A 24,748-nucleotide genomic window follows, 5' to 3' on the forward strand; every position below is an offset into this window, starting at 1 on the left:
TCAGACTCCTTTAACCCAGAAGAGGGGCATCCGTCACATGTTCAAGGCACTCCTCAGCCTGGAAACAAGCTCTCAGGGCACATGCTGTACTGTGGAGTGGATTGGCAACGTGATAGAGATGATGAGTAAACAAAGGACAGCATGTGCCTAGAGTCAACTTACCTCCTTCAGAACCACAACATGAACCAAGGAGATGCATTCGGGTAAATCCCTCAGGTAGGCAACATAATAATCCAAGAAATTATTCTTTAAAACAAACACAAAAATGTATGGTAAGAACCCGAAAACAGGAATGACAACATTTTTATAGCAGCACAAACATAAAAAGGGAGTAGAATTCAGTGAATGTTTTATTTATTTATTTATTTATTTATTTATTTATTTATTTATTTATTTATTGTTTTTTCGAGACAGGGTTTCTCTGTGTTGTTTTGGCACCTGTCCTGGATCTTGCTCTGTAGACCAGGCTGGCCTCCAATTCACAGAGATCTGCCTGACTCTGCCTCCCGAGTGCTGGGATTAAAGGCGTGCACCACCACCACCGCCCGGCTCAGAGAATATTTTAATAATTTATCAACTATGTTCTTTATTTGCTCTTGGAGGTTCTCTTCATCTTCTTTATAAAGATTTATTTTATGTGTGTTGAGTGTTTGTCTGCATGTATATATGTACCCCATGTAAGTGCCTGGTGCCCTCAGAGGCCAAAAGGTATCAAATAGCCTGGAATTGGGGTTACAGATGGTTGTGAGGGACCGTGTAGATTATCATAACCAACCCCGATCCTCAGCAAGAGCAGCAGGTACTGCTCTTAACCTCTGAACCATCTCCCCAGCCCCTTGTTAATCTTTTGAAAGAGTCTTTTGTTTCCTTGATGTTTAGATGTGTGTGATGGAACGCATACATGTATATTCTTAGCACTTGAAAAGAAGAGGCAAGAGAACCAGGAGTTCAGGGTCATCCTCAACTACATAGCGAGTTCGACAGCCAGTGATTCATGAGGCTGTGTCTATAAAAAAATAGTTTTGGTATTAAGATAAACATTACTACAATGTGGGAGCCAAAATTCAACAGTTCTACCTTCGTAACAAGAGAGTAGTGAAGTCTGGCGGTGGTGGCGCACGCCTTTAATCCCAGCACTCGGGAGGCAGAGCCAGGAGGATCTCTGTGAGTTCGAGACCAGCCTGGGCTACAGAGTGAGTTCCAGGACAGGCTCCAAAGCTACACAGAGAAACCCTGTCTCGAAAAACTAAAAAAAAATAAAATAAAATAAAAGAGAGAGAGAGAGTAGTGAAGTAGTTAGGGTTGTGTAGGTTAAAGTACACTTAAATTGTTAAATGAGAAAAATACATATTTTGTACGTACACTTGCTTTTCACAGTATTCATCTATAATCCATATGAGAAACTTCACCCAACCCACTTCTTATTATCTGGATCAGCAGTTCTCAATGGTATCAGCTAATTGCCTATTTTAACTAATGCATATTCACCAACACAGTTTCCCCTCAAGAAAACAGTTCATAGCTTCCAAAGTTATTTCCCCATATGTATAACTCCTAGCTCCAAAAAGCATGCTGAATGCAAGCAAAGGTGATATTAGAGAAGTGGCGTTACCTCTACTGTCTTCTATATAAGTAAATAAGGTGCAAATTTGTATTGTTTTCTGCTGTCAAGAAATGTTGATAAAGACGCAGGCAAACACTGATTCACGGGCTAACTTTAATTGCCTCACACACTATTTAAAAATAAGAACATTTTACATGAAATTCTCAATCATATTTCTTTTAAAACAACAATCTAATAACTCTAGTCTTTCTTAAATAATAATTGGACAGATCTGAGTAGCTATTCTTTGTGTCAAAACAATCTCCGTCTACTCCATCAAATTCCCATCAATCCACATTGTTTTAACTCAACTCATTGTATTATATACACCAAATGTCTGGTCCTGGGGACATTTGGGTTTTCAACTTCTGGTCTGAATATGTTCTTGGTATAACATTAAAGAGAGTTCAAAATTCAGCACTTTTTTAAGGAATTGAAACAAGAGACATTTAAGACAAACAGCCACCTATCTTATTTAAAAATCTATAAAGTATGAAAATATATATACTCTATCTCATGTTTATATGATATACATAAGTATATATGATATATATTATCAAGCATGTATATACTTGCATATATGATATATATGCACATGTATATAAAAATCACATGTATAAATCCATATACACATACATATGCATAGTCAATAGAGGCCACAATAGTATACTACAAAGTTATGAATCAGAAGGTAGGAGATGTAACAGGGTTCCAGTCATAGATAACCAACTACCTTGCAAGCCGGGTGATTTCAGCAAAGCCTTTGAATCTCCAGGAACCTACCCCATTAACTGTAGGATGGGCAGGTTAGACTTGGTATCAGGGCTTCTAACTCTGAAATGTGCTAATTCTTGGTTCTCCACTAGGAGAAGCAGATGAGTGAGACACAAATCCATTTAAGTACAGCGGGGGAGACACCTTACCTCATCGTTTGTCAACTTCAGGAATAAATCTCCAAGGACTCCTTGGCGTGGCCATTTCAGGACCCTCTCCTGCAGGGCATGAAGCAAATCCAAGTGCTGCTGGACAAGGTAGCGCAAGGAGCCAGGGAAGAGGCTTGAGACAGAACAAAGGAAGAATTACACAGATGACCCCATAAGAATAAACACAGCAGGCGCCATTTTCAATCACCCAAAACACCCTCAAGATCTGTATTTAGATTTTACATTTCTTTTCAGCAAAGCATCTATCCTCAGACAATAGATAAGGCCCCTTATGCAAACGTGAATTAACCAAACAAATGACCTGCTAAAAACTATCCTGGGACAGTTTCATGTATGCCACACTCTATAGAAATCCTAAAGGAATCCTTTTCAGTGTTTTCGATTCCAAAACATTGATACCCAAACAATCTATTCTTAGCTACTGACTAGAAGAATGCCACTCGAGTCAGTGGTAAGGTTTGGTTAACATTGGCAGCTAGAAGTTCAGGGAGTTGAGGCAGAAGGGAACTTGCATATATTTTTCTTTCAGCTCCAAAGAGGCACACTGGGCAAGGATGCTCTGCTGTCTGTATTCTGCAGACTACAGGCTAGTCAGCCGCTTCCTCATGTTTTATAGAGCCTCTTTCCTACTTCAAATCTCTTTCCTCTACCAGCTTGTGCACCTGATTGATTGACATTGATTGATTGATTGATTGATGATTGATTGATTTTGATTTTTCCAGACAGGGTTTCTCTGTGTAACAGCCTGGCTGTCTTGAACCTCACTTTGTAGTCCAGACTGGCCTCCAACTCACAGACTTGAGAGGCCTGTCTCTGCCTCTCAAGTGCTGGGATCAAAGGCATGCACCACCACGCCCAGCTGTGTGTCTCATTTTTAAACCCAGAGGAAATGAAGAAGTGAGAAGTCAAAGGCTGGGGTGGAGAAAAGAGAGACAAAGAGAATCATCTAAGCCTTAGATTCTAAGAGAAAGGAGAGCTGAGACTAGAGAAGGATAATATAAACAGTGTCTCCGGAACAAGTTAAGAAGAAGCAGAAGACTATGGAATTAGCTGCACAACAGCTCTTATTTTATATTTTGTGGTGAAATAATCCTCGGAATCAGTCAAGACCCTTGTGAGTTGGGGAACAGTTCCTCACCTCAGTGATTTAGTTGGAGTGGGCGTTTGGGTGTTTGGGCTTGGGTCGGAGGGGATGTGGCATGGCGGTGAAGTCAAGTAAATGGGAAGAACCGTAAGGAGCAGGACAATGGGAAGGTCCTTAGGTAGATTCATAACCGAAGAACTGTTTACCACCTTATGGAAAGAATGCTTAAGGTAACAATGCCCCATGATCCAGACTTCCCGTTCACAGGATCGTTCTTTTCTTCGCTTCACCCTGCGTTAGCTCATCTTTATTACATTAGTCCTTTCCTCCAAGCCTTGCTTTTTCCTCTTTCCTGCTCTCTCCCAACAGAGAGAGTAAAGAGTAGAAGCAGGTACACAGTGTAAAACTAGGGCCAGTGTGCTGGAAGCACTGCTCCCCACCCCCCCCACAACACACTCACACCCCTAGATGCAGCACAGTGCCCGGTGCTATGGGATCACCTGAACGGGAGTTCTTTCCATCAGCCCGTACCATTGTCTAGTACTCAGAACTCCGCCACGTCCATTTCCTGGGTCTTCGATGAGGTCTATCATCCCTGAGGACACATTCACCTCTCTTTATTTCTGAACAGACCTTGCCACAGACTGAAGGCCCCACGGACTGTACTCACTTTCTACCTGCTGAGAACCTTAAGTTTGAGACTTGCGGTCACTGCCTATTCTCTTTCCGAAGGCTGTTTCCGGGACTCTCTAGGGCCCAGAATGCCCAAGGTCCAATTGGTGAATGACTTACCTTAAATCCCAGTCAATCTGAAAAGCAAAGGCAATGAGCACACGGGTACCTTCTCTCCTTGGAATTCCTCTTTCCGTTGGAGCCCTGGAACGTCGCCTTGATTTTCAGGATCAGAGAGATGTTGATGACGTATTTCCGCTCAGACTCAAGCAGCTCGAGAGCCACAGTCTGCCTTTTTGCTTTAAAACAAAAATCCAAGGGGATTTTTGTTGTTGTTGTTAGTCAACTCCCTCCCAAACACTAAGCCAGGCAAGAAATAGATAAAAACACATGGAAAACTCAGTTGGCAGTGTGCCCTAGCCCTGGGCTTCGGTCCCAGCACCACATAAACCAGGCTTGGTGGTGCACACTTGTTATCCAGGAGTGGAAGGCAGGAGGATCAGAAATCCAAGGTCATCTTCAGATATGTAACCAGCCTGGGCCCCTTGAGACAAAATAGAAAAAAGGAAGTGAAGGGACGGAGGTGGATGGAAGGAGAGAGAGAGAGAGGCATCAGCATATTTGGGCAAGATGAAAAGCAGAATGGAGACATGAGATTTATCCAGCAAAGCAAAGGACACAGAATCATGTGTCTGAAGACACAGAACCTGCTAAGAAGCAGTAGAGACCAAGGGACCGGAGACACAAGTGGCCGGAAGCAAGTGAGCTAAATCTACATAAACTGCAGGAGCCTCCAGATTGAACTTGCAGAATCCCACGAGAAATGGGAGAAGCAGCATCATAGGGAAGCCCTAGCCTGAGCTAAAGATGAAGACAGAGTGGGAGGCTAAAGAGAAAGAGACACCCCTTGACCACATTCAGGTCCCAGAGTGCCAGCAGCCAGGCTTAAACACTCTTGGCAGAAGACTGGGCAGCCTGCCACTTGATACATTGAACTTCCCAAGTAGGACAGGGAGACCCTAAGACATGGACATAAAGAGATCACTTACCAATATGTAAATTTGCCTCCTAATAAGCATATTTATAATGAAGCTCACTATTGACAAACTTGGATAATAGAAAATTCCAGGTTATTTTGGGGGGTAGGGTGTTCTTTCTTTCTTTTTTTCTTTTGGGGGATACTCTTTCTTGAACACATCAATAATTAAGGATACTGAGACATTTGCATAAGGATATATACCACAGGAGAGGAAGACGAATACACATGTATGTGAAAATTAAATCTTACAATTAATATTCTCAAAAAGATATGCAAAATGTCTAGCCATTTAACAATTACTGGATGCTATTTTAAGAAAAGAAACATCTTGACATTTTTTTTAAACATAGACAAACTTAAGGGTGGATGAAATCAAAGGCATGTCCCCTCACACTCTCCCAAAGGAAGCCAACCACAGAAGAGAAAAGGCAGATTGAAGAAAAATCTGGCCCATGAAAAAATGAAGTCAGGGAATCTAACATTAAGTTAGAAGCTTCAAAGAAAAGGAAAACCATGGCTGAGATGATATTACAAAATTAATGGGGGGAGGGGACATGTGTTATCAGGACATGTGTTAGCAGAGGAGAGGCCTGTTATCCTCTGCATAAATAATGAATTAATGGGGAGGGGGCCATCCCAGGACATGTGTTACCAGAGGAGAGGCCCATTATCCTCTGCATAAATAACGAAAAAGATCCCCACATCATCACAAGGACCACCACAGCGTGTGAAGCTGTAGCCCTCTGGGTATAAAGAGAAGACCCCAAAAGTTAATGGAAGGGCCAGCAAGATAGTTCAGAGAGTAAAGGCACTTGCTGCTAAGCCTGACGACCTGAGTTCCTTCCCCAGGGCCTACAATGTAGAAAGACAGAAATGCCTCTCAAAAGCTATCTCTGGACCCCAACCCATGCCCCATGGTATTTGTGTACCTGCTCAAAGAAATAGGTGTGTGCACATGTGTGTGTATATGTATACATATATGAACATGTATATATAGTGTAGTATATATACATATATAATTAGAATATATTATATATTATATATTAATATATTATATGAGATATAATATATTATAATATATAATATAATGATATTAATATATATTATATAATAGATTCAATTCCTGGTTTTAAAAAGTGTTACCAGACAGAAACACTGGGTAACATTCAAAGACTGAGGACCAGGGCAATGTCGGGCTCTCTGATGGCAACATTAGGAGCTGAAAGACAGCGGAAGAATTGCTTCACGCTGATGAGAGAAAATGGTTTCCCACTAAGCCAGGGTGACAGCAGTGTGATGGCCCACAGGTGGGGTGAGGTGCCTGAGGTCTCTCAGCAAAATGCCTTCAAGATAAAAAGATAGAAACAAGAGAGGTTCTGTTACATTAAGAAAAACAAAAACCGCGGGACTGGTTCTGAGCCTCCATGTGGGTGCTGGAATCAAACTCGGATCCTCTGGAAGAGCAGCCAGTGCTCTTAACCACTGAGCCATCTCTCCAGCTCTGGATTATGGATTTTTTTTTTAAATGTGATAATGGCATGCAGTGTGGTTAATAAAAAAGAACAAACTAGTTCGAGGCCAGCCTGTGCTACAGAGTAAGCTTCGGGAAAGGCACAAAGGTACACAGAGAAACCTTGTCTCGAAAAACAACAATAAAAAAGAATGAACTACTAAATTAATTACATGCAACAATGTAGATGAATCTCAAAAACACGTACTAAGAGAAAGATGCCAGGCAAAAAAAGAATACAAAGTACTATTCCATTTATATGAACAGATGGAACTACACAGTAGTTACAGTTTACACAGTTTACACAGATGTTAACTAACATGAAGCATGGGAGAAATTCCTAGCATAACAGAAATATGTATGGTGATCTTGATAGTGATCACAGTCAATATTCCTATGTCAAAAGTCAAACTGAGAGGGTGAGTCAGTTCTCCTTAAAGGTATGGCCCCCAGTGGGTCAACAATGCTCCGGTGACAGGCCCCCATAGCCTGGAGCTTTCGGGCAGCACAAACTGAATATTTTTATAAAAACAAAACAAAATGAGGACACGAAAGTGTCAGGGAATGGAGCTGTGAAGGGGGAGTTAAAGGGTGGGACGGGGGTAAATATGATCAAAATAAACTCTCAAAGAATTAATAAGATATTTCTTTAAATTCTTAAGCGGAGGCCCACAAGATTGCTCAGTGGTTAGAGCACTTACCACACAATCTCCACACTCACACCATAGCATGTATCACTGTAAGCACGCACAACTGCACACACACACACACACACACACTCTATACATATACACATTAAAAATTTTTTAAGTTTAAATGTAGCTCCATGAATTTTACTCTATGTAAATTATCTTTCAACAAAGTATTATTTACAAAACAGCATAAAATATAAAGCAAGTTGTGGTGGTTTGAATGAGAATGGCCCCCATAGGCTCATGTGTTGGAATACTCGGCCCCCAGTTGGTGGAACTGTTTGGGAAGGATTGAGGGTGTGGCCTTGTTGGAGGAGGTGTGTTACTGGGGGCGGGCTTTGATGTTTCAAAGGATTCCCAGTGCTCCCTCTCTCTGTGACTCGTGGTTGTGGGTCAGAATGTGAGCTCTCAGCCTTGACGTTGCTCCACCATCGTGACCTGTAACCCCCTGAGCCTGGAAGCCAAATTAAATGATTTCTTCTATAAGTTGCCTTGGTTGCGGTGTTCTATACAGCGATTTAAGGAATTAAGGACACAAGTACCAAGAAAAACTCTCAGAAAGAATTCCAAGTGGTGACTCCTGTTCCTTGTTAATAATAATTTAAAAGCTTTTAGTTCCATTTAATTTTCATGTATGTGATTGGAAATAATATTAAGAAAAATGACCTCGCCCCAGATGTGGAGAATGCTATTGTTGGTGCTCACTTACTATATGAAGAAAAGGAAGGATAGAGAAAAAAAGAAGGAAGGAAGATGAGCTTGTCTCAGTGTGTGATATCTTGGTGGCAGATCATTAATAAATGATTGGCATATGACAAATTCTATATCTCTGACTAAATTGATATTCCAAGAACCTTAGCTTTTTTTTTTTTTTTCTATTTTGCTGAAGCACCACAATACAGAACGTCACAAATACCCAGAATCAAGGTGGTGGTCCCGCCAGGGTATGTGATCTCTGTTGAGTCCCTTCACCGCTGTAGGCATTAGGGGCTTCACCCCGAAAAGATACAAGGTGGTGTCCTGTGTTGACTCCATCCACACTGCCTGATGGGGGTCTACCTTCTGTTCCAAACCCTCGCACGCCTCATCCTTCCGTATTTCCACCCACATCCCCCCTCAGAACTTACCAGCTAAAGAGGTTTCACATAAGACATTTTCCAAGGAGCTGTGCCTGCCCTGGCCAGCCTCCTTGAGTTTATCTGGGTGGTCTTTTGTGACATACTCGTCGCCCCACTCTTTGCCATCCTTGGGCTGTCTCCACAGGCCCGGTGTGTGATGGCCCTTGGACTGGATCTCAGCTGAGACAGAGGGCTTAAGGCTTTCGTCTGCTTCTGGATTTGCGGGGTTCACTCCTGAAAAACAATGCCTGCTAGAAAGAACTTTCTTTTTTTGAAAAAGAAAACAGTGCTTGTTACTAACTCTTAACTAATATACTGCTAGATGGATGGGTACCTCGTCCCTAAGAGAGTAAATATATCAATGAAGGGTTAAAATTTTCCCAAACTGCAAGCAGTCACCCCTCTCTTTTTCTGGTCCATATGTCTTCTGTTTTGTTTTTGTGTTTGTTTTGTACACAGACACCACAAAATAAGGAAGTTTTTTAAATCCCACCATGGTAGCACATGCCTGTAATAATTTGGGAGATAGAGGCAGGAGGATCAGGAACTCAGTGGTATCCTTAGCTTTGTAGAAAGTTCAGGGCCAGTCAGGCTCCATACATGAGACTCAATAGACCAGACAGCTAGACTGGAAACTGTATAATACAGTATGAGTTAAAGCACCATGTTTGACTCCCTGTAGCTACTTGCTTTCAGGTAAACACAGGAGGTGTCTGCAGCACTGTTAGGCGGAAGTACAGACAGAAGAGGGGGACAGGTACCAAAGACATCTGGGGGGCAGAGGATGTCCTGTTTGCTATTTAGTCCCTTTGTCCTACGGATGCTAAGCTGGAAGAAATGGGAAAAGGAACTAATGGAGGGAAGCTTAAATAATGCATAAGTTCTGGTGAATTATCAACGAAGCAAATGTTGGATTAAAGTACAAAGTATGTGATGCAAGAAAAATTGGTGTCGTGGGGTATTCCCCCCGTGACGCTTGAGCAAACGTTAGCTCATTAGTAAGTGGAACAGGAAAGAATTAGGAATACTGATTTGTTCTTAAACCTTACCAGCTCTCCTCTGCCTATGGCTTAAAAGAGTTACTACTACTCCACCACATGTATAGGAATGTACATGAAGACAATGCTATACTATGATTTGGATGTGATGTGTCCACAGAGAAGGTCATGGGTTAAAGGTGTGGTTCTTGATGCAAGCAGTGGCCAGGGTGGGGACTTCAGGGAAGTGACTGGGTGAGGAGGGCTCTACCTCCCTAGTAGACTGACCCAACAATGGATTCCATTTCTAGAGTATTCGAGGTGATAAAACCATGAAAGGCAGGGTGTATCTGGGAGAAACTGATCACTGGGAACATGCCCTTGTAATGTGTACCTTGTCCCCAGTTCCTTCCTATTATTCCCTCTGCTTCCTGGGTGCCATGAAGTGAGCAATGTCTTAAGTCACAGGCTTCCCATCATGCTGTTTTTTTTTTTTTCTGTTCATCTAATGTCCGTAGCAACACGGTGAGCTGACCTCGGATTGAAACCTTGGAAAACGGGAACTAAAATAAACCTTATCTCCCTTAAGTGGTTTTTCTCAGGCATTTGTCAGAGTCCTTTCCTCCTTGGCTCAGGACAGTTCAGTAGAGCAGGAAAGGTGCCTGGACAGGAAAGGTGCCTGGACCGGTTAATTGACTCGGCAGGTAAAAGGCTCGCCTTGCAAGCCCAACAACCTGAGTTCAATTCCTAGAAACCATAAATGAGAGAATGACTCCACACAGTTGTCCTCTGACCTCCATACCTGTGCAGTAGCATGTGTACACACACACACACACACACACACACACATGGAATTATACAGGAATACGTGTTATATAGGAATACAATAATAAAAACTTAAGCCATGAAGAACCACTTACCAGGACCCATCATTCCCTTCACATTGCCATCTCCTACATGAACAGATCTGGACTCCTGGGCTGCAGAGAAAGGAAAGTTTTACTCAGCATCCGTTCTACCAACATGAATTAGGCACCTACAGCTCAGGAAAAAGACAGACTCACAGATTTTATAGTTCCATGAGAGATGAGAGAGACAGAGCAGGGGTGATGGAGTACAGTGAGGCAACACTAGTTACCCAACTGCTAAAGATGCCCACAAGTGATGCCAACTTCAAGCCGCTACCGTAAGCATCCAATAGGTTAATCCACAAAGTTCTTCGAGTGGTACCCAGCACACTGTAAGAGCCAATTTGCTGTCTAACCATGATAGGGACGGCAGTGGTGTTGACGAGGACAGTGAAAACGGCAGAATGATGCTCGATGGCTCTGTCCTCTGCTTACCTTTCCAACGGCTTCCATTTCAGGCTAAAAGCCCCAATCATTCAATGAGCACATAGTCCTAGAGCATTTCTCTGTCCCCACACTTGCCCCTTCCTTCTGAATTGCCTCTCCTAACACCACCCCATCCACTCTGCTTGAGACCATTGGTCTTCTCCTTACTCTTCTGAGTATGTTAGCCATGTTCCCACCAGGATGACAACATGGTTATGTAGATGTAACCAATCATCTTATTAAAATAAGAAACACAGAGCCAATGTAAAAGAGAAAGCCGAGAGGTCAGAGCTCAGAGCTAAAATCTTACCTCCTGCAGTGCTCCTAGTTTCCCCGAGAGAGAGCTTCTTCCTGTTTGTCTGTCTTTAAATAGTCTTTCTGTTCTGCCTTCTCATTGGTTGTACACCCAACCACATGACTGCCTCATCACTGCCTGTAAGTACCGCCCTCCAGGTCTTAAAGGCGTATGTCTCCAATACTGGCTGTATCCCTGAACACACAGAAATCTACCTAGCTCTTCTAACCACCACGCTCTTGCTATGGCTCTAATAGCTTTGACCCTAGGGCAAATTTATTTATTAACATACAATTAAAATCATATTTCAGTACAAATAAAATATCACCATAGGGTTGTAGAGGCTGCCTCTGCTAAGAGCGCTGACTCTTCACTCGGGTCCACAGGTGTCGGATGGGTGAATGAAAACATAATGGAAGCCTGGGGTCCCTGCCTTCACGTTACACCTGTCTGCTTTCCTGCCTTACTCCAGTCAGATTCCTGTTCAACTCTGCACATAGACACGTTGATCATTTACAGAATGCCTGTTTAAAACTCACAATACTGCCGGGTGGTGGTGGTGGTGGCTCACGCCTTTAATCCCAGCACTCGGGAGGCAGAGCCAGGCGGACTCACAATACATGGCTCATTTTTTAGTCCAAAATTAGCTACCTAGTTCTGCTTGTCCCCCTTCAAGGCAGGGGGCATCAAGCTAAGAGTCAGGCATTTTCTAGACTTATAGGGACATCAACATCAACAGACAATCAAACACCAGCTTTTATAACATCCCATTCCAGACCATTGGAGTGGCCCCTAAAAGTCCCCCATCATTGCCATAAACCTGAAGGGGGTATCTAGTGAGTACCCCAACTAACTATTTTTCTCCTCTAGGCTTTCTTTCTCAAAGTCAACTTTGCCTTCCTAGCTTATCGAAAGTACCAGAAACAAGAAGCCACGCAGACCATCATCTTTTTTTTTTTTTTTTCCTTTTTCTTTTTTAAGATTTATTTATTATGTATAGAGTGTTCTGCCTGCATGTATGCCTGCAGGCCAGAAGAGGGCACCAGATCTCATTACAGATGGTTGTAAGCCACCATGTGGTTGCTGGGAATTGAACTCAGGACCTTTGGAAGAACAGCCAGTGCTCTTAACCTCTGAGCCATCGCTCCAGCCCCGACCATCAACTTTTTAGCAAGACCCTCGGAGCGAGAATACAATTTGACCCAAGACTGCTTGGCTACCCATGGTGCTCCCCACCCTTCTTCTTGTGTTCTCCCTTTATATTGTCCTAGACCTAGTGTCAGTTCTAAGAAAGCAAAGCTTTGGATGATGACCCATCTTCGGGGCCACACTGAAATAAGACCCTTTCCTATTTCATCACTGTTTGTATCTCCGATTGGACCACTGAGGGAAGTAACCTGATGTGGATGAACTAGTAAAGAAGAGACAGGGCGAGACAAGTAGAGGGATGATTTTATGTAAAAGGTCCAGAATACACTGGGACAGCAAGGCCTAAAGACGATCGGGGCAGCTTGACTATACAGGTAGAAATAGAGACCACCAAAGAGAAGGGGAAAATCAGAGTTTTATGGATATAGTTAATACATGGCCTTGGAAACGTGTAGAGAAGCTTAGACTCTGTGATAGCAGTAAGAAACAAAAAAGGGAAAATTATGGGTAGGCAGAAAGTGGAAGAAAACAAAGAAGTACAGTGTCGGCCAACAGAAGAAAACATGTTGAGACAGCCGGCATCGAAGGTATCAGAAGCCTAGGAGAAGGGGAAGGAGGGCCAGAGGGATGGCTCAGCGGGTAAAGACACTTGTCGCCAAGCCTGATGACCCGAGTTCTAGTCCCAGGAAAGAGGGAATCGATTCTCACAAAGCTGCCATCTGCCTCCCTCATACTCACCCAAATAAATAAATAAATGGGTTCTTAGTTTTTTTTAAAAAAAATTCTATGGAGCAAGACCAGGTAAGGAGACAGCTTTAGTGGCTGTAAGGGTAGGTGCAAATATTGGGAATGTTGAATAAATGGGACATAAGAAAGAAGAAATGGATGGCGGAGCCACATCATTCAAAAAAGTTAACTTCTAGGCCTGGGAATGAAACTGGGAGGTAGGGACAGTGCCTGAAATGCGCAGGGCCCTGGTTTGATCCAGCATAGAAAAGGGGTTTGCTTTCAGATGTCTGAAGAAGTAGGGGCTGGAGAGGATAATTGGGTTTTTAAAAATCTTCTTGGCCCACAAACAGACAGTAGTATCAGGACATAATATCATGAATGTAATAAATCAATACAATTAGTGTAGTTAATGAAAAAAAATCTTCTTGAAAGCAAGAATTCTTAGGCTAGAAGAGTCCACAACGCTCCTGTAAGATGATATTTCCAGGGGCTGGAGAGATGGCTCGGGAGTTAAGAGTCCTGTTGCTTTGCGGGGGCAAAGGTTCAGTTCCCAGCACCCACACAGTGGTGCACAATCCCCCAAAACTCCATTTCCAGGGTATCCATCTCCTGCTTCGGACCGCCGTGTGCACACACATGGTACACACACCTGTAAACATTCATACACGTGTCAGCAAACATTCATATACATAAAATAAAATAAATAAGCCTGAAAAAGTGTTATCTCATTTTTACATGACATTTCAAACTTTTTTTTTTTTTCTGGATTTTCAAGACAGGGTTTCTCTATAGCTTTGGAGCCTGTCCTGGAAATCACTCTGTAGACCAGGCTGGCCTAGAACTCACACAGATCAGCCTGCCTCTGCCTCCTGAATGCTGGGATTAAAGGCGTGCGCCACCACCGCCCAGTGACATTTCAAACTTTTTAATTCTAAGGTATATGAATGAAGCTCCGCATCAGAGGACACACATAAGGAGGGTATCTTTTAAAATGAAGGGCAGGGCTGGAGAGATGGGTCTGGGGTTAAGTGCACATACTACTTTTGCAGAAGACCTGTGTTCATTTCTCAGCACCCACACTGGGTGCTTTATAACTGCCTGTAACTCCAGATCCAGGGGGATCTGATGTCTCTGCTGCACTTACATACACATCCCCCCACACACAGACACATAGACATAATTAAAAATAAATATCTTTTTAAAAAGAAGGAGAAGAAGAAGGGTTAGCCGTTTGTGGTAAACAGCGTCTTAAGATGGTTCCCCGGTTTTCCTTACCCTTGGCGTTCCCATTCTGTGATTCCTTCCTGTGAGTGATGCTGGATTTAGTGATTTTCTTCTGGTGAATAGAATAGGGCAGAAAGGCTGAGCTGCTTCTTCCAAGAGTAGATTATAAAAAGCTACAGCTTTTGTCTTGAGCTTTCTGTTAGACCAATACCGGAGGGGGGGGGGGGGGAGGGGGGGGGAGGGGGCAGGTGCCATGTTGGAGAGGCCCATATCACAGGGACTACCACATCTGTGCGTACATCTGGAAGAAGATGTCCTCTGAGTACAGCCCTCATAGGACAATGGCTGCGGCCAGCACCTCGATGGCAACCTACCTCATGACAGACCTCACGTGAGTGGTACCCAGGTCACCTGTGCACCCAAGTCCACTGAGCTTGAAGCTACTGAGTTTGGGAGTAACAAGCAACAATCATACCATCGTGTCATTAAAAGTGGAGAAGCCAACATTTTCTGGGGGTTTAATCCTTTCATCCTGAGTTTTAAGTAAGGATTTGCTTCGCAAATCTATTTTTTTAAGATTCTATCTTGGGAATGCACACAGCTGCCCCAGACCTGGTACGGATCTGACCTCTCCTCTGAGCCCATCTTGTGCTCTTCACCTGCATGGTCAACTTGATGTGTCTTGCTCTGTACGTTATAGAGCCAAGAAAACAGGATCACCTGTGGAATCCCCTCCCAGACGGATGGAGCAACTGTCCCAGGCTGCACTCACTGGCTGCTAAAACAAGTACTGACATGTGCAAGTAAAAGGCCAATAACTGAGCAACTCTGTACTCAGAAGCTCACAGAGTAAAAGCTACTTACTTGCCTTAGGAGTTTAGGTTCAGTTATTCCTAAGACACTTACTGTCTATGAATTGGTAAAGCAAGTTCTTCCTGGGCTGTGAGGATAGACAGTCATCCACCCTACTATTGAGGTGTTTACACTTGATTGAAAAGTTATTGAACCTACCCTTTAAGGACTTTCTACATAAGACTAAAGCAAGAAGAGGGGGTGTCATTCTGTGATTTGACTACATTCTATATTCATGTTTCTGTATGTAGGTGCTTTGTTGGACACTCTTGAGAATATAATGATGTAGCAAATTTTGTCTTGTTTTCTTTTTTTTCCTGATTTGAACACAGGTCCAGAATCACAACCCTTGAAAAGCCAACTCCTTTGGTGCTGCCAGCATGCCATCTTGTAACGATATATTTCTCATGTCTTTACAGTCAGGAAGTGGTTGGTGACTGCTTTGGCCTACACACAGAACCAGCCTGGTTTTTCCAGGAAACATGGGTACTGAGATACATCACCAATAAATAACTTTTTAGAGCGACTTTTTTTTTTTTAAATCTAGTTCTCTCATGGTTGGTATAGTATTGATTGCACTAAATTATTTTTAATCTAAGTGACACTTAGAAGAAGCCAAATTAGTATTTTCCACAAAACAAAATTTAAAAAATGGCACTCTCTCAGGAAGCAGAGGTCATCTGGTGCCTTCCAAAGTCTAGATACCAGGAAAGTTCTGGGCAATATGGCCGTATTTTGTTTTCTCTCTGATGAGGATGGAGGATGTGAGTCCATCCCCATCCCCCCGCCTCGCCTCACTCAAGCCCTAGGAATCAAGGAGAAAGAGGCGTGGTTAACTCATGCCATTTCCTATGGTTTATGAGCGGTACCTTTTTCATAGGTTTGAGAAGGCATAATGTTGGTGAAGTCGTCACTGGGGTGACCAGACTCGGGGACATTGATGGAGCGGAAGGGACTTCCTTGCGCTTGCGCAGGCGCAGATGCAGGTCCGGCCTGTGCGCCATGCTCTTCCTTTTGAGCTTTCCTAGCAGAAGAGACAGGAGAAGGATGCTTTGGTTCTCAGGGCATGGTAGATTGGGGGAGGCTCAGTTCAGAATAATGCTGGAGAATTGTTTTTTAATGTGTTGCCAAGGCACACACACAGGTTGAACCATATCAATATTTTTTATAAATTATAAATGGTTGAAGCCAAACAGTTCATGTGGTTCAACTTAATTCACCAACTTCAACCATCTATAAATCACTTCTAACTGTAATGCTTTCATTCTTATTTTTCTATTACCGGCTTCCCTATCACCAGGATCTTTGATTTTGGTGTTTTTTTTTGTTGTTGTTGTTTTTTGTTTTTTTTTTTTTTTTCCCAGAGCTGAGGACCAAACCCAGGGCCTTGCACTTGCTAGGCAAGCACTCTACCACTGAGCTAAATCCCCAACCTCCTTTTGATTTCATTTTGATGTTTGTTTTTGACACCAGGTCTCACTATGCAGCCCTGGCTAGTCTGGGGCTTGCTATGTGGACCCATGCTATACAGATCCTCCTGTCTCTGCTGACTGCTAGGATTAAAGGCATGGTCACCATGCCTAGCTCCTAGTGGGGTCTTTGAAGTGTTGGGTACTTGCTTAGGATGATGGACTCACTTAACAATTCAACCCCAAGTACCAGAAAACAAGCCTTTTTTTTTGTTTTTTTTTTTTTTTTTTTTTTTTTTTTTTTTTTTTTTTTTTTTTTTTTTTTTTTTTTTTTTTTAATATATAGTCTTTTTCCCATTTGTGTGCAAGGGTACACAGGTGTGTGTGTGTGTGTGTGTGTGTGTGTGTGTGTGTGTGTGTGTGTTGTGTACACGCCTGTTTGCCTGCAGAGGCCAGAAAAAGGTGTCAGATCCCCCAGAGTTGAAGTTACAAGCAGTTGTGAGTCACCATGTGGATTCTGGGAACAGAAACTCAGTCTTCTGCAAGAGCAGCCAGTACTCTTGACCACTGGGCCATCTCTCCAGCCCCAGTATTAACCAGCTTATATGGCTTCATCTCTTCCGGCGCGGGCTGATGATCTATGCTGCTCAGGAGCCCACTCCTAACAGCTGTGCTAATAGGCGGAAGTTTTCTCAGGGCCTCTGTGCAAGAGCCGTTGCTTATGGGCTTGCCTGGGGTAAATACTTTCAAGCTACTCACTTGGCTTTAACCTTTCGAGATTCTCTTCGCTTCTCCTGTTGAAGCTGCTCAATTTTCTGCTGCATTTCTTCTTGTTTGGAAGTGATGGCCTGAATCATCGACATCGCATTGCTCAGCTCTTCCTGCAATGTAAGAATTGCTACATTTTAGACTGGTACATTGGTGTGGTGATTTGAATGTAATTGGTCTCCAAAAGTTCATAGGGAGTGGTACTATTAGGAGGTGTGGCTTTGTTGGAGTAGGTGTGGTCTTGTTGGAGGAAGTGTGTCACTGTGGAGGCAGGCTTGGAGGTCTCAGATATGCTTCCAAGACCACTTCCTGTTGCTGCAGGATCAAGATGTAGCTGCTTCTCCACTCTCAATTCCTTCTCCAGGACCATGTCTGCCTGCATGCTGCCATGTCCTAACATGATGATAATGGACTAAACACTAAACCTCTGAACTTTAAGCTAGCCCAGTTAAGTGTTTTCCATTATAAGAGTTGCTATGGTTATGGTGTCTCTTCACAGCAATAGAAATCCTAAGACAATGGGCTAAGAGAACATACGTCAGTATCCCATCAGCCTTTACCTGGTGCATACTTTTGAGTGAATGGGGAGTAAGAGATGAAGTTTACTTTCACTGTGGCCTCTAATTTTAACACAGAGCTCAGAAACTGAAACCTATGAGATAGATGCTGTTCCATGATGGCTAACAGATGGCTCAGAGGGAAAGTTCATACCCTGGCCTGCTATAAGAAAAGGCAAGCTCCCTGCTCCGTTGCTGGGACCGACATACTCTTTCCACAGGATATCAAGGAGGCTCCCACCTTAAAGTAGTTTAAGGAATTCTTCATCTCGGTGACTTTCTCTTCCATGGAACATCGGCAGCTCTTAACCTTCTCTTCCAAAGCATATTCTCCATGCTGGATCCTCGTCAGCTCCTGCATTGCTTCTGTGAAGCCGGTTTTCAGTTCCGAGGCCAGGGCCTGCAACTGAATAATTCAGGATGAGTGAACCTGACTCACTGTAAGTTATTATAAATGATACCATTGACCCCTTGACCTTTTCCTTTCTTTGAGAAAACAAAGCTCTTGAAAAACCTCAGATGTCTCGTCTACTCAGCTCTGGAATCTTCTAGGTGACTCTGCCCCTGTTTGACTAGGGAAAAGGTCATCTATGCAGTGTGCATTGAAGCTTGACAAGTAACAGCAAAAGGAGCCTCTGGTTCACAGGTACTCACGAACACTGCCATTATTTAAAAGACCGTGATATAAGAATGAGGCTTTACCGGGTGGTGGTGGTGCACGCCTTTAATTCCAGCACTCGGGAGGCAGAGCCAGGCGGATCTCTGTGAGTTCGAGGCCAGCCTGGGCTACCAAGTGAGTTCCAGGAAAGGCGCAAAGCTACACAGAGAAACCCTGTCTTGAAAAACCAAAAAAAAAAAAAAAAAAAAAAAAAAAAAAAAAAAAAAAAAGAATGAGGCTTACTAAAACCAGGTGGTGGTGGCACACAACATTAATCCCAGGGAGGCAGAGACAGGGGGATCTCCGAGTTCAAGGCTAGCCTGGTCTACAGAGTTCTAGGACACACAGGGCTGCACAGAGAAAGCCTGCCTCAATAAGATTAAAAAATGAGGCTTGCTTGGAAAATAACATATGTATGTGAAAAGACAGTCCTGATCCAGCACCTAAATTCTGTGAGAGAAACGATGTGCCACAGTCTCTCTCTAATTATCACCAGAATATAAAGAAATTCAGCTCTTTTTCCCTAAAGAAATGAAAAAAAAGAAGATGGGGTTGAAGAGCTGGCTCAGTGGTTAAGAGCACTTGACGTTCTTCTAGAGGACCCAGGTTCGGTTCCCAGCAGCCACATCAGGAGGCTCACAACCACCTGTAACTCCAACTCCAGGAGATCGAAGCCCTCTTCTGGCCTGCTCCGGCACTGTGCTGATGCACACAAGCCCACACACAGACATACACATATACACACAATTTAAAAATAAGAATATTTTTAAGTATCTACCAAGTAAGGAGCTAAAGGCAAAGTGTAGACACCTTGACAATCCACACATCTCTACATGTACATACTTCTAGACATTCCCAAAACCAGTTCATCCAAATGATTCCAACCTGCCCTGCTGCCCCCCACTACGGCTTAGTGTCCTGTTCCACATCTCTTAAATACAGATGTTTGGGTTCTATTGCTTTCCCAAATGGTTTCTTCCAGAACTGGGAATAAGGAGCAATAGGAGGAGCCAAAAGCAATTGTTCTGAGGAGAAAAGGTAGAGCCTATGAAGCAGCCGGAGCTTGGAGGCAGGGGAATACCACCATTGATCTGCTTTCCATTCCAATCATTTTCACTAGTTATGATTACGTGTGCGTGCACACATGGTGTGGGAGGGAGTGTATACACACATGTGGAAGCCAGACAACGACACAGTAAAACTGATTCTCTCCTTCCACCTTTACATGGGTTGGAGATCTCAAACTCAGGTCTCCAGGCTGGGGCAGCAAGTGCCTCTACCCACTGAGCCACCTGACCAGCCCTGCATTCCAAACAGTTTTAATTAGAAGTCATCTTTGTGATGTCAAAGCAAAAACTGTGCAGATTTTCAAACTGGAAGGAGGCAACCTGGGGTCCATTACCGTGCCCAGAGATGGTCCTGTTCCTGTCTTTGGGGGAAAGAAGTGTATGGAAAGGGAAGTGCGGTGGGCTCGCAGGGGAGGGGGGGGGGAGGGGGCACAGTGATAAAAAAAAAAAAAAAAAAAAAAAAAAAAAAAAAAAAAAAAAAAAAAAAAAAAAAAAAAAAGAAAGGAAGTGCTCTCCAGGGGACACAGGTACCCTGGTCACTGCTGCCCCAGGTGGACAGGTGGTTTTTCCCACAAGCCAAATGATAACAGAGTCAATAGAAAAGTTGAAAGGACTTTTCCTCAACTGTAGACCCTCCACTCTCAGTTAAAAGTTAAAAATCAAACACATTCTCTAATGAGCACTAGGGGTTCTGGGAAATCCGTAACTGTTTTGGACTCCAGCACTTTCTCCCGACATGCTCCTTACAGCCCACAAGCAGCCTCTCAACCCAGAGCAGCCAGGGAGGGGAAGCCCTGTGAGCACAGCCAGGTGCCGGAGGTGAGGAGTCACTCCTGAGATGCCTGGGCTCTTCAAGCCATCTTCAGCTGTGGGCAGACTGGCCTTGCATACCAACCCAACCTTGTGAATAAAAAAAACAACTTGGGAGATCTTAGCAGGGCGCTCTCTTCAGCTCTCTTACCTGACAGCCCTTGCCCCACCCCGAGGATTAGAACCGAATCTACCTTGTTCTCCAGTTCATCATGTTCCACATCTCGATGATTTTTTCATGAAGCTGACCTAGAGAGACGGCAGCCCCTCCATCCTGCTGCTGGAGGCGGGCTCAGGGGAGGCTTGAACTTCAAAGCCTAGGGTTCCACGGAGGACACCTTAGGCTTAGAAATGGGAGAAAAGTCCAAATTCTTCCCAGTTCCTGCTTTTAATTTCCATTTCCCAGTTTCCTTCTTTCTTTCTTGGCTTCTTAACTCTTTGCAAGATGATTCCAGTAGTTGTCTTCCTCTTTCCCACCAAACATCTCTCGGCCCTCGAACTACATTTTCAGGAATTCCAACTTGTGTTTTACACAGCCTTCCGCATTTCTCCCCAACACATTACCAAGGTCGGGAGCTACTCTGAGGCAGACTCAAGGGCCTTTGCCGTGCCTTAGGTACTTTATCAACTCATAAATGTCAAGATTTGGGGAACTTCTGCCAGTCCTGTGAAATTCCTAAAATCCCTGATGATTATGAGCAAGATCCCAAATGTTTTGGGGTCCCACATGATGCCAAAGACGCCAAGGTAAATGTTTTGGTTTTTCCCTTTAACCAAACTACCAAGGAAACCTGTTTTTTGTTTTTTCTGTCAACCTCTATCTTCTAATTTTAGTTCTCTTTATTGATCTTCAAAGATGCTGTGTTTAGACAGGTGTGGTGGCACACACCTTTAATCCCAGCATACAGAGGCAAGCAGATCTCTGAGTTCGAGGCCAGCCTGGTCTACAAAGTGAGTTCCAGGACACCCAGGGCTACACAGAGAAACTCTGTCTTAAAAAAGAAAAGAAAAGAATGCCGTGTTTAAAACACAAACTAAGCAGCCAATAGTTTAATTCTGAGGGGGGAAAAATGTCCTTATTAACCCTTGTCTGCTATCCCCATAGAAGCCACCGAAAAGTCCTTCTTACAAGGCCTGCTAAAAGTGAAGTGAACGTGTTATGTAGAAATTTCTCTAACTGACCCCTGTAGACGCTGCTGGCCTGGAAGAATTAACTGTTCTGATGTCGGGACCTTCCTCAATGGCAGAGAGTTACTGATGTTGTAAATCTGTTGTAACAAGGCTCTACAGATCCCAGATGACTTCCAATGGCAGTTTTGATAATGAAACATAGTTCTGCATACAAGACTAATCCCCATAGTTTGCTTGAGATATGGCCTTATATGGTAGCTCTGGCTAGCCTGAAACTCACTGTGTAGGTCAGGTTGGTCTTAAAATTACTGCAATCCTCCTGTCTCTGTTTCTTAGGTGCTGGGATAACAGACATGCTAGGATAACACCATGAACCTGGCCCGTAGTTATTCAATTAAAGGTCTTTTGGACAGACACCTTATTTCTTTAAACTTCCTTTGAGGCAAGATAGGAAGACAGGAAACCATAGGGACGTGGAAAGGAGAGGGAGCCCCCATTGCCGAGTCTGTCAGAAGTCTGTGGTCAACTGAGAAGCAAGCACTCCAACATCATTACTGTTTGCTGTAAGGTTGTTGACACAGAGATGATACTCATAACAATGAAAGAGGCCTGAGGCCAGATAGCCCAGAGACCCGGATAGAACCAAATACAACTGGTTTAAAAAAAAAAAAAAAAAAAGTCGATGAAATGATTCCTAATGATACTCTGCTGTACTCATAGATTGGTGCCTAGCCCAATTGTCATCAGAGAGACTTCATCCAGCAACTGGTGGGAGCAGATGCAGAAAACCACAGCCAAAACATAAGGCAGGGCTTGGGGAACCCAACAGAAGAGGGGGAGAGAGGATAGGAGCCAGAGGAGTCAGAGATGCCAAAAGGACATGGCCCACAGAATCAACTAAGCAGGACTCATGGGGGCTCACAGGGCTTGTTCGGGTCTGAGCTAGGTCCTCTGCATACATGCTGTGGCTGTATAACCTGGTGGTTTTGTGGGATTCCTAACAGTAGGAGTAGGGGTGTCACTGACTCTTTTGCCTGCACTTGGGACCCTTTTCCTCCTACAGGGTTGCCTCATCCAGCCTTGATATGAAGGTTTGTGCCTAGTCTTATTGTAACGTGTTAAACTGTGTTTGGTTGACATCCCTGAGAGGCCTGCTCTTTTCTGGAGGGAAATGGAGGAAGAGTAGATAGATCTGGGGGAAATAATGGGGGGACTCAGTAGGGTGGAGGGAGGGAAATCTGCTGTCAGGATGTAGTGTATGAGAGAAGAATAATTTTTTTTTACAATATATGTAAATAAAACATTTAAAATTATGTTTATTTTTTAAAGTTTAAAAAATTAAAATAAACATAAATAAATAAAAGAGGCCTGGATGTGTATGACCTTGGGTGGAGCCTCACTCCTGGGAATCTCACCAACAAAGCTATTAGCTTTCTTTTTTTACAGGCATGCATGTGTACATGTATGTTTGTGGGGTCGGGGTGTACAGGGGTGTGTGTGTCATGATACATGTCACAGGGACAACCTTGGGTGCCATCCTCACTATTGTGTTTGAGACAGTCTTTCTTATTGTTCTCACCCTGGAAAAGCCAGCATCACCAACCTGAGCCTCAGGTTGAGATTCTCCCACCCGCTCCTCCCAGCTCCCCACAGGAGCACTGTAATTGCATGGCTTCTGGGGACCCAAAGGCAGGTTGTCAGGCTTTTGTGACAGGTGACTTATCCACTGAGCCATCTCCTAGGTTCCTGTGGTCTAGAGCCCTTCCTTATCAATTGCCACCCTATCAGATGCACCTTGGGAAACACCCCGTGATCTCACTTGAATTCCTTAATACCCCTCTGAAGAGAATGACTTCAAAAGTCACCAAAATCCTATTCCATGATTTTGGTGGTTACATAGATAACCACTGCAAAAACAAGGAAGAGTAGCTGTCTGAGGAGCCCACAGTCATTCTGTGGTGGCCACTAGGAGAGTGGCACTATTAGGAGGTGTGGCTTTGTTGGAGTAGATGTGGCACTGTTGGAGGAAGTGTGTCTCAGTTTACTTCCTGTTGCCTGAGGATCTGGATGTAGAACGCTCAGTTCCTTCTCCAGCACCATATCTGCCGGCATGCTACCCACCGTGAAGATAATGGACCAAACCTCTGAACTGTAAACTAGCCCAATTAAATGTCTTCCTTTATATGAGTTGCCTTGGTCATGGTGTCTCTTCACAGCCATAGAAACCTTAACTAAAACACATACTTTGGGGTTTGTCATACTTTCTTCCTGAGCACACGTCTGCTCGGACTTGGGCTTAAAAGCTGTATCACGGTCTCTTTCACTGAACTCCAGCTCTGCTCCACACTGGCTCTTCCCGAAATTCTTTTCCATGGTGCGACCAAGGATCCAGTTTTTGAAGCGGCCCCCAAAAAGAACTTTTCAGGGGTCTGAGGGAGATGGCTGGAGCTGTGCCTCTGTCCCACTGCCGCTGACATTTCCATTGCAGAGAAAAACAGGCAGATTTGAAAGATGAGAATTACCCTAACTCTCGTTGCTTCCACACGCCATCAACATCCATATTTCCGCCTGTGTCACAGTACATTGGCGAAGATATTTGTAAGCCAAGACCACACTGCAGAGGTTTTCTTTTCTGTCCCCCTGTCTTTTGTCTGTCCTAGAGTCCTGTCTGTTTGGGTTGGGTTTTGGTTTTGAGACAGAGTCTCGGGTCTGCTGCCTACACTCCTTCCTAGATTGTCCGTTGGGTTGAGACAAGGTCTCATGTGACCCAGGCTGGCCTTGAACTTGGTCCTCCTGCCTTTGCCTTCCCCAGCTCATTACATGCTGGCATTTAAAAGCCTGTGTGCCATCACCTACCATAGCCAGCTTGATTTTTTTTTCTACTTCACCTTTTAAGAAACACTTTGGGGTTTGTTTTGATTAGAACAAACAATGTCTTTTTCTTTTTCCCAACACTGTCTCCCATCAGACTGAATGACTGAATCAGATCCTTTAGCTTAAAGCAACATGTACATCTTCCAGATCATCACTCATTTGTCCAACTACTACTTATTGACTATGCAGTATATGACAAGCACTGTCATATACGAGCTACCAAGAGCAAAGCACACTAAATCCTTGCTTTGC

The 24,748-nt window shown here is 43.7% G+C and overlaps 1 protein-coding gene across 1 annotated transcript in view; it reads right to left on the minus strand.

Moving 5' to 3' along the window:
* Window positions 1-24,748, minus strand: part of Arhgef33 (Rho guanine nucleotide exchange factor 33) — an 84,781-nt gene that overhangs the window by 19,414 nt on the left and 40,619 nt on the right. Inside the window, exons 5-12 of the mRNA XM_037198017.1 lie at window positions 18,198-18,362; window positions 17,391-17,512; window positions 16,092-16,246; window positions 10,560-10,619; window positions 8,672-8,896; window positions 4,473-4,602; window positions 2,527-2,659; window positions 163-246 (exon numbers count right to left, since the gene is read on the minus strand). Of these exons, the coding sequence (XP_037053912.1) occupies window positions 163-246; window positions 2,527-2,659; window positions 4,473-4,602; window positions 8,672-8,896; window positions 10,560-10,619; window positions 16,092-16,246; window positions 17,391-17,512; window positions 18,198-18,362 (1,074 nt within the window). The remainder of the gene's footprint in view (window positions 1-162; window positions 247-2,526; window positions 2,660-4,472; window positions 4,603-8,671; window positions 8,897-10,559; window positions 10,620-16,091; window positions 16,247-17,390; window positions 17,513-18,197; window positions 18,363-24,748) is intronic.

The sequence above is a fragment of the Peromyscus leucopus genome, chromosome 22, assembly GCF_004664715.2.
Source record: "Peromyscus leucopus breed LL Stock chromosome 22, UCI_PerLeu_2.1, whole genome shotgun sequence".
In the NCBI taxonomy this organism is placed as follows: Eukaryota; Metazoa; Chordata; class Mammalia; order Rodentia; family Cricetidae; genus Peromyscus; species Peromyscus leucopus.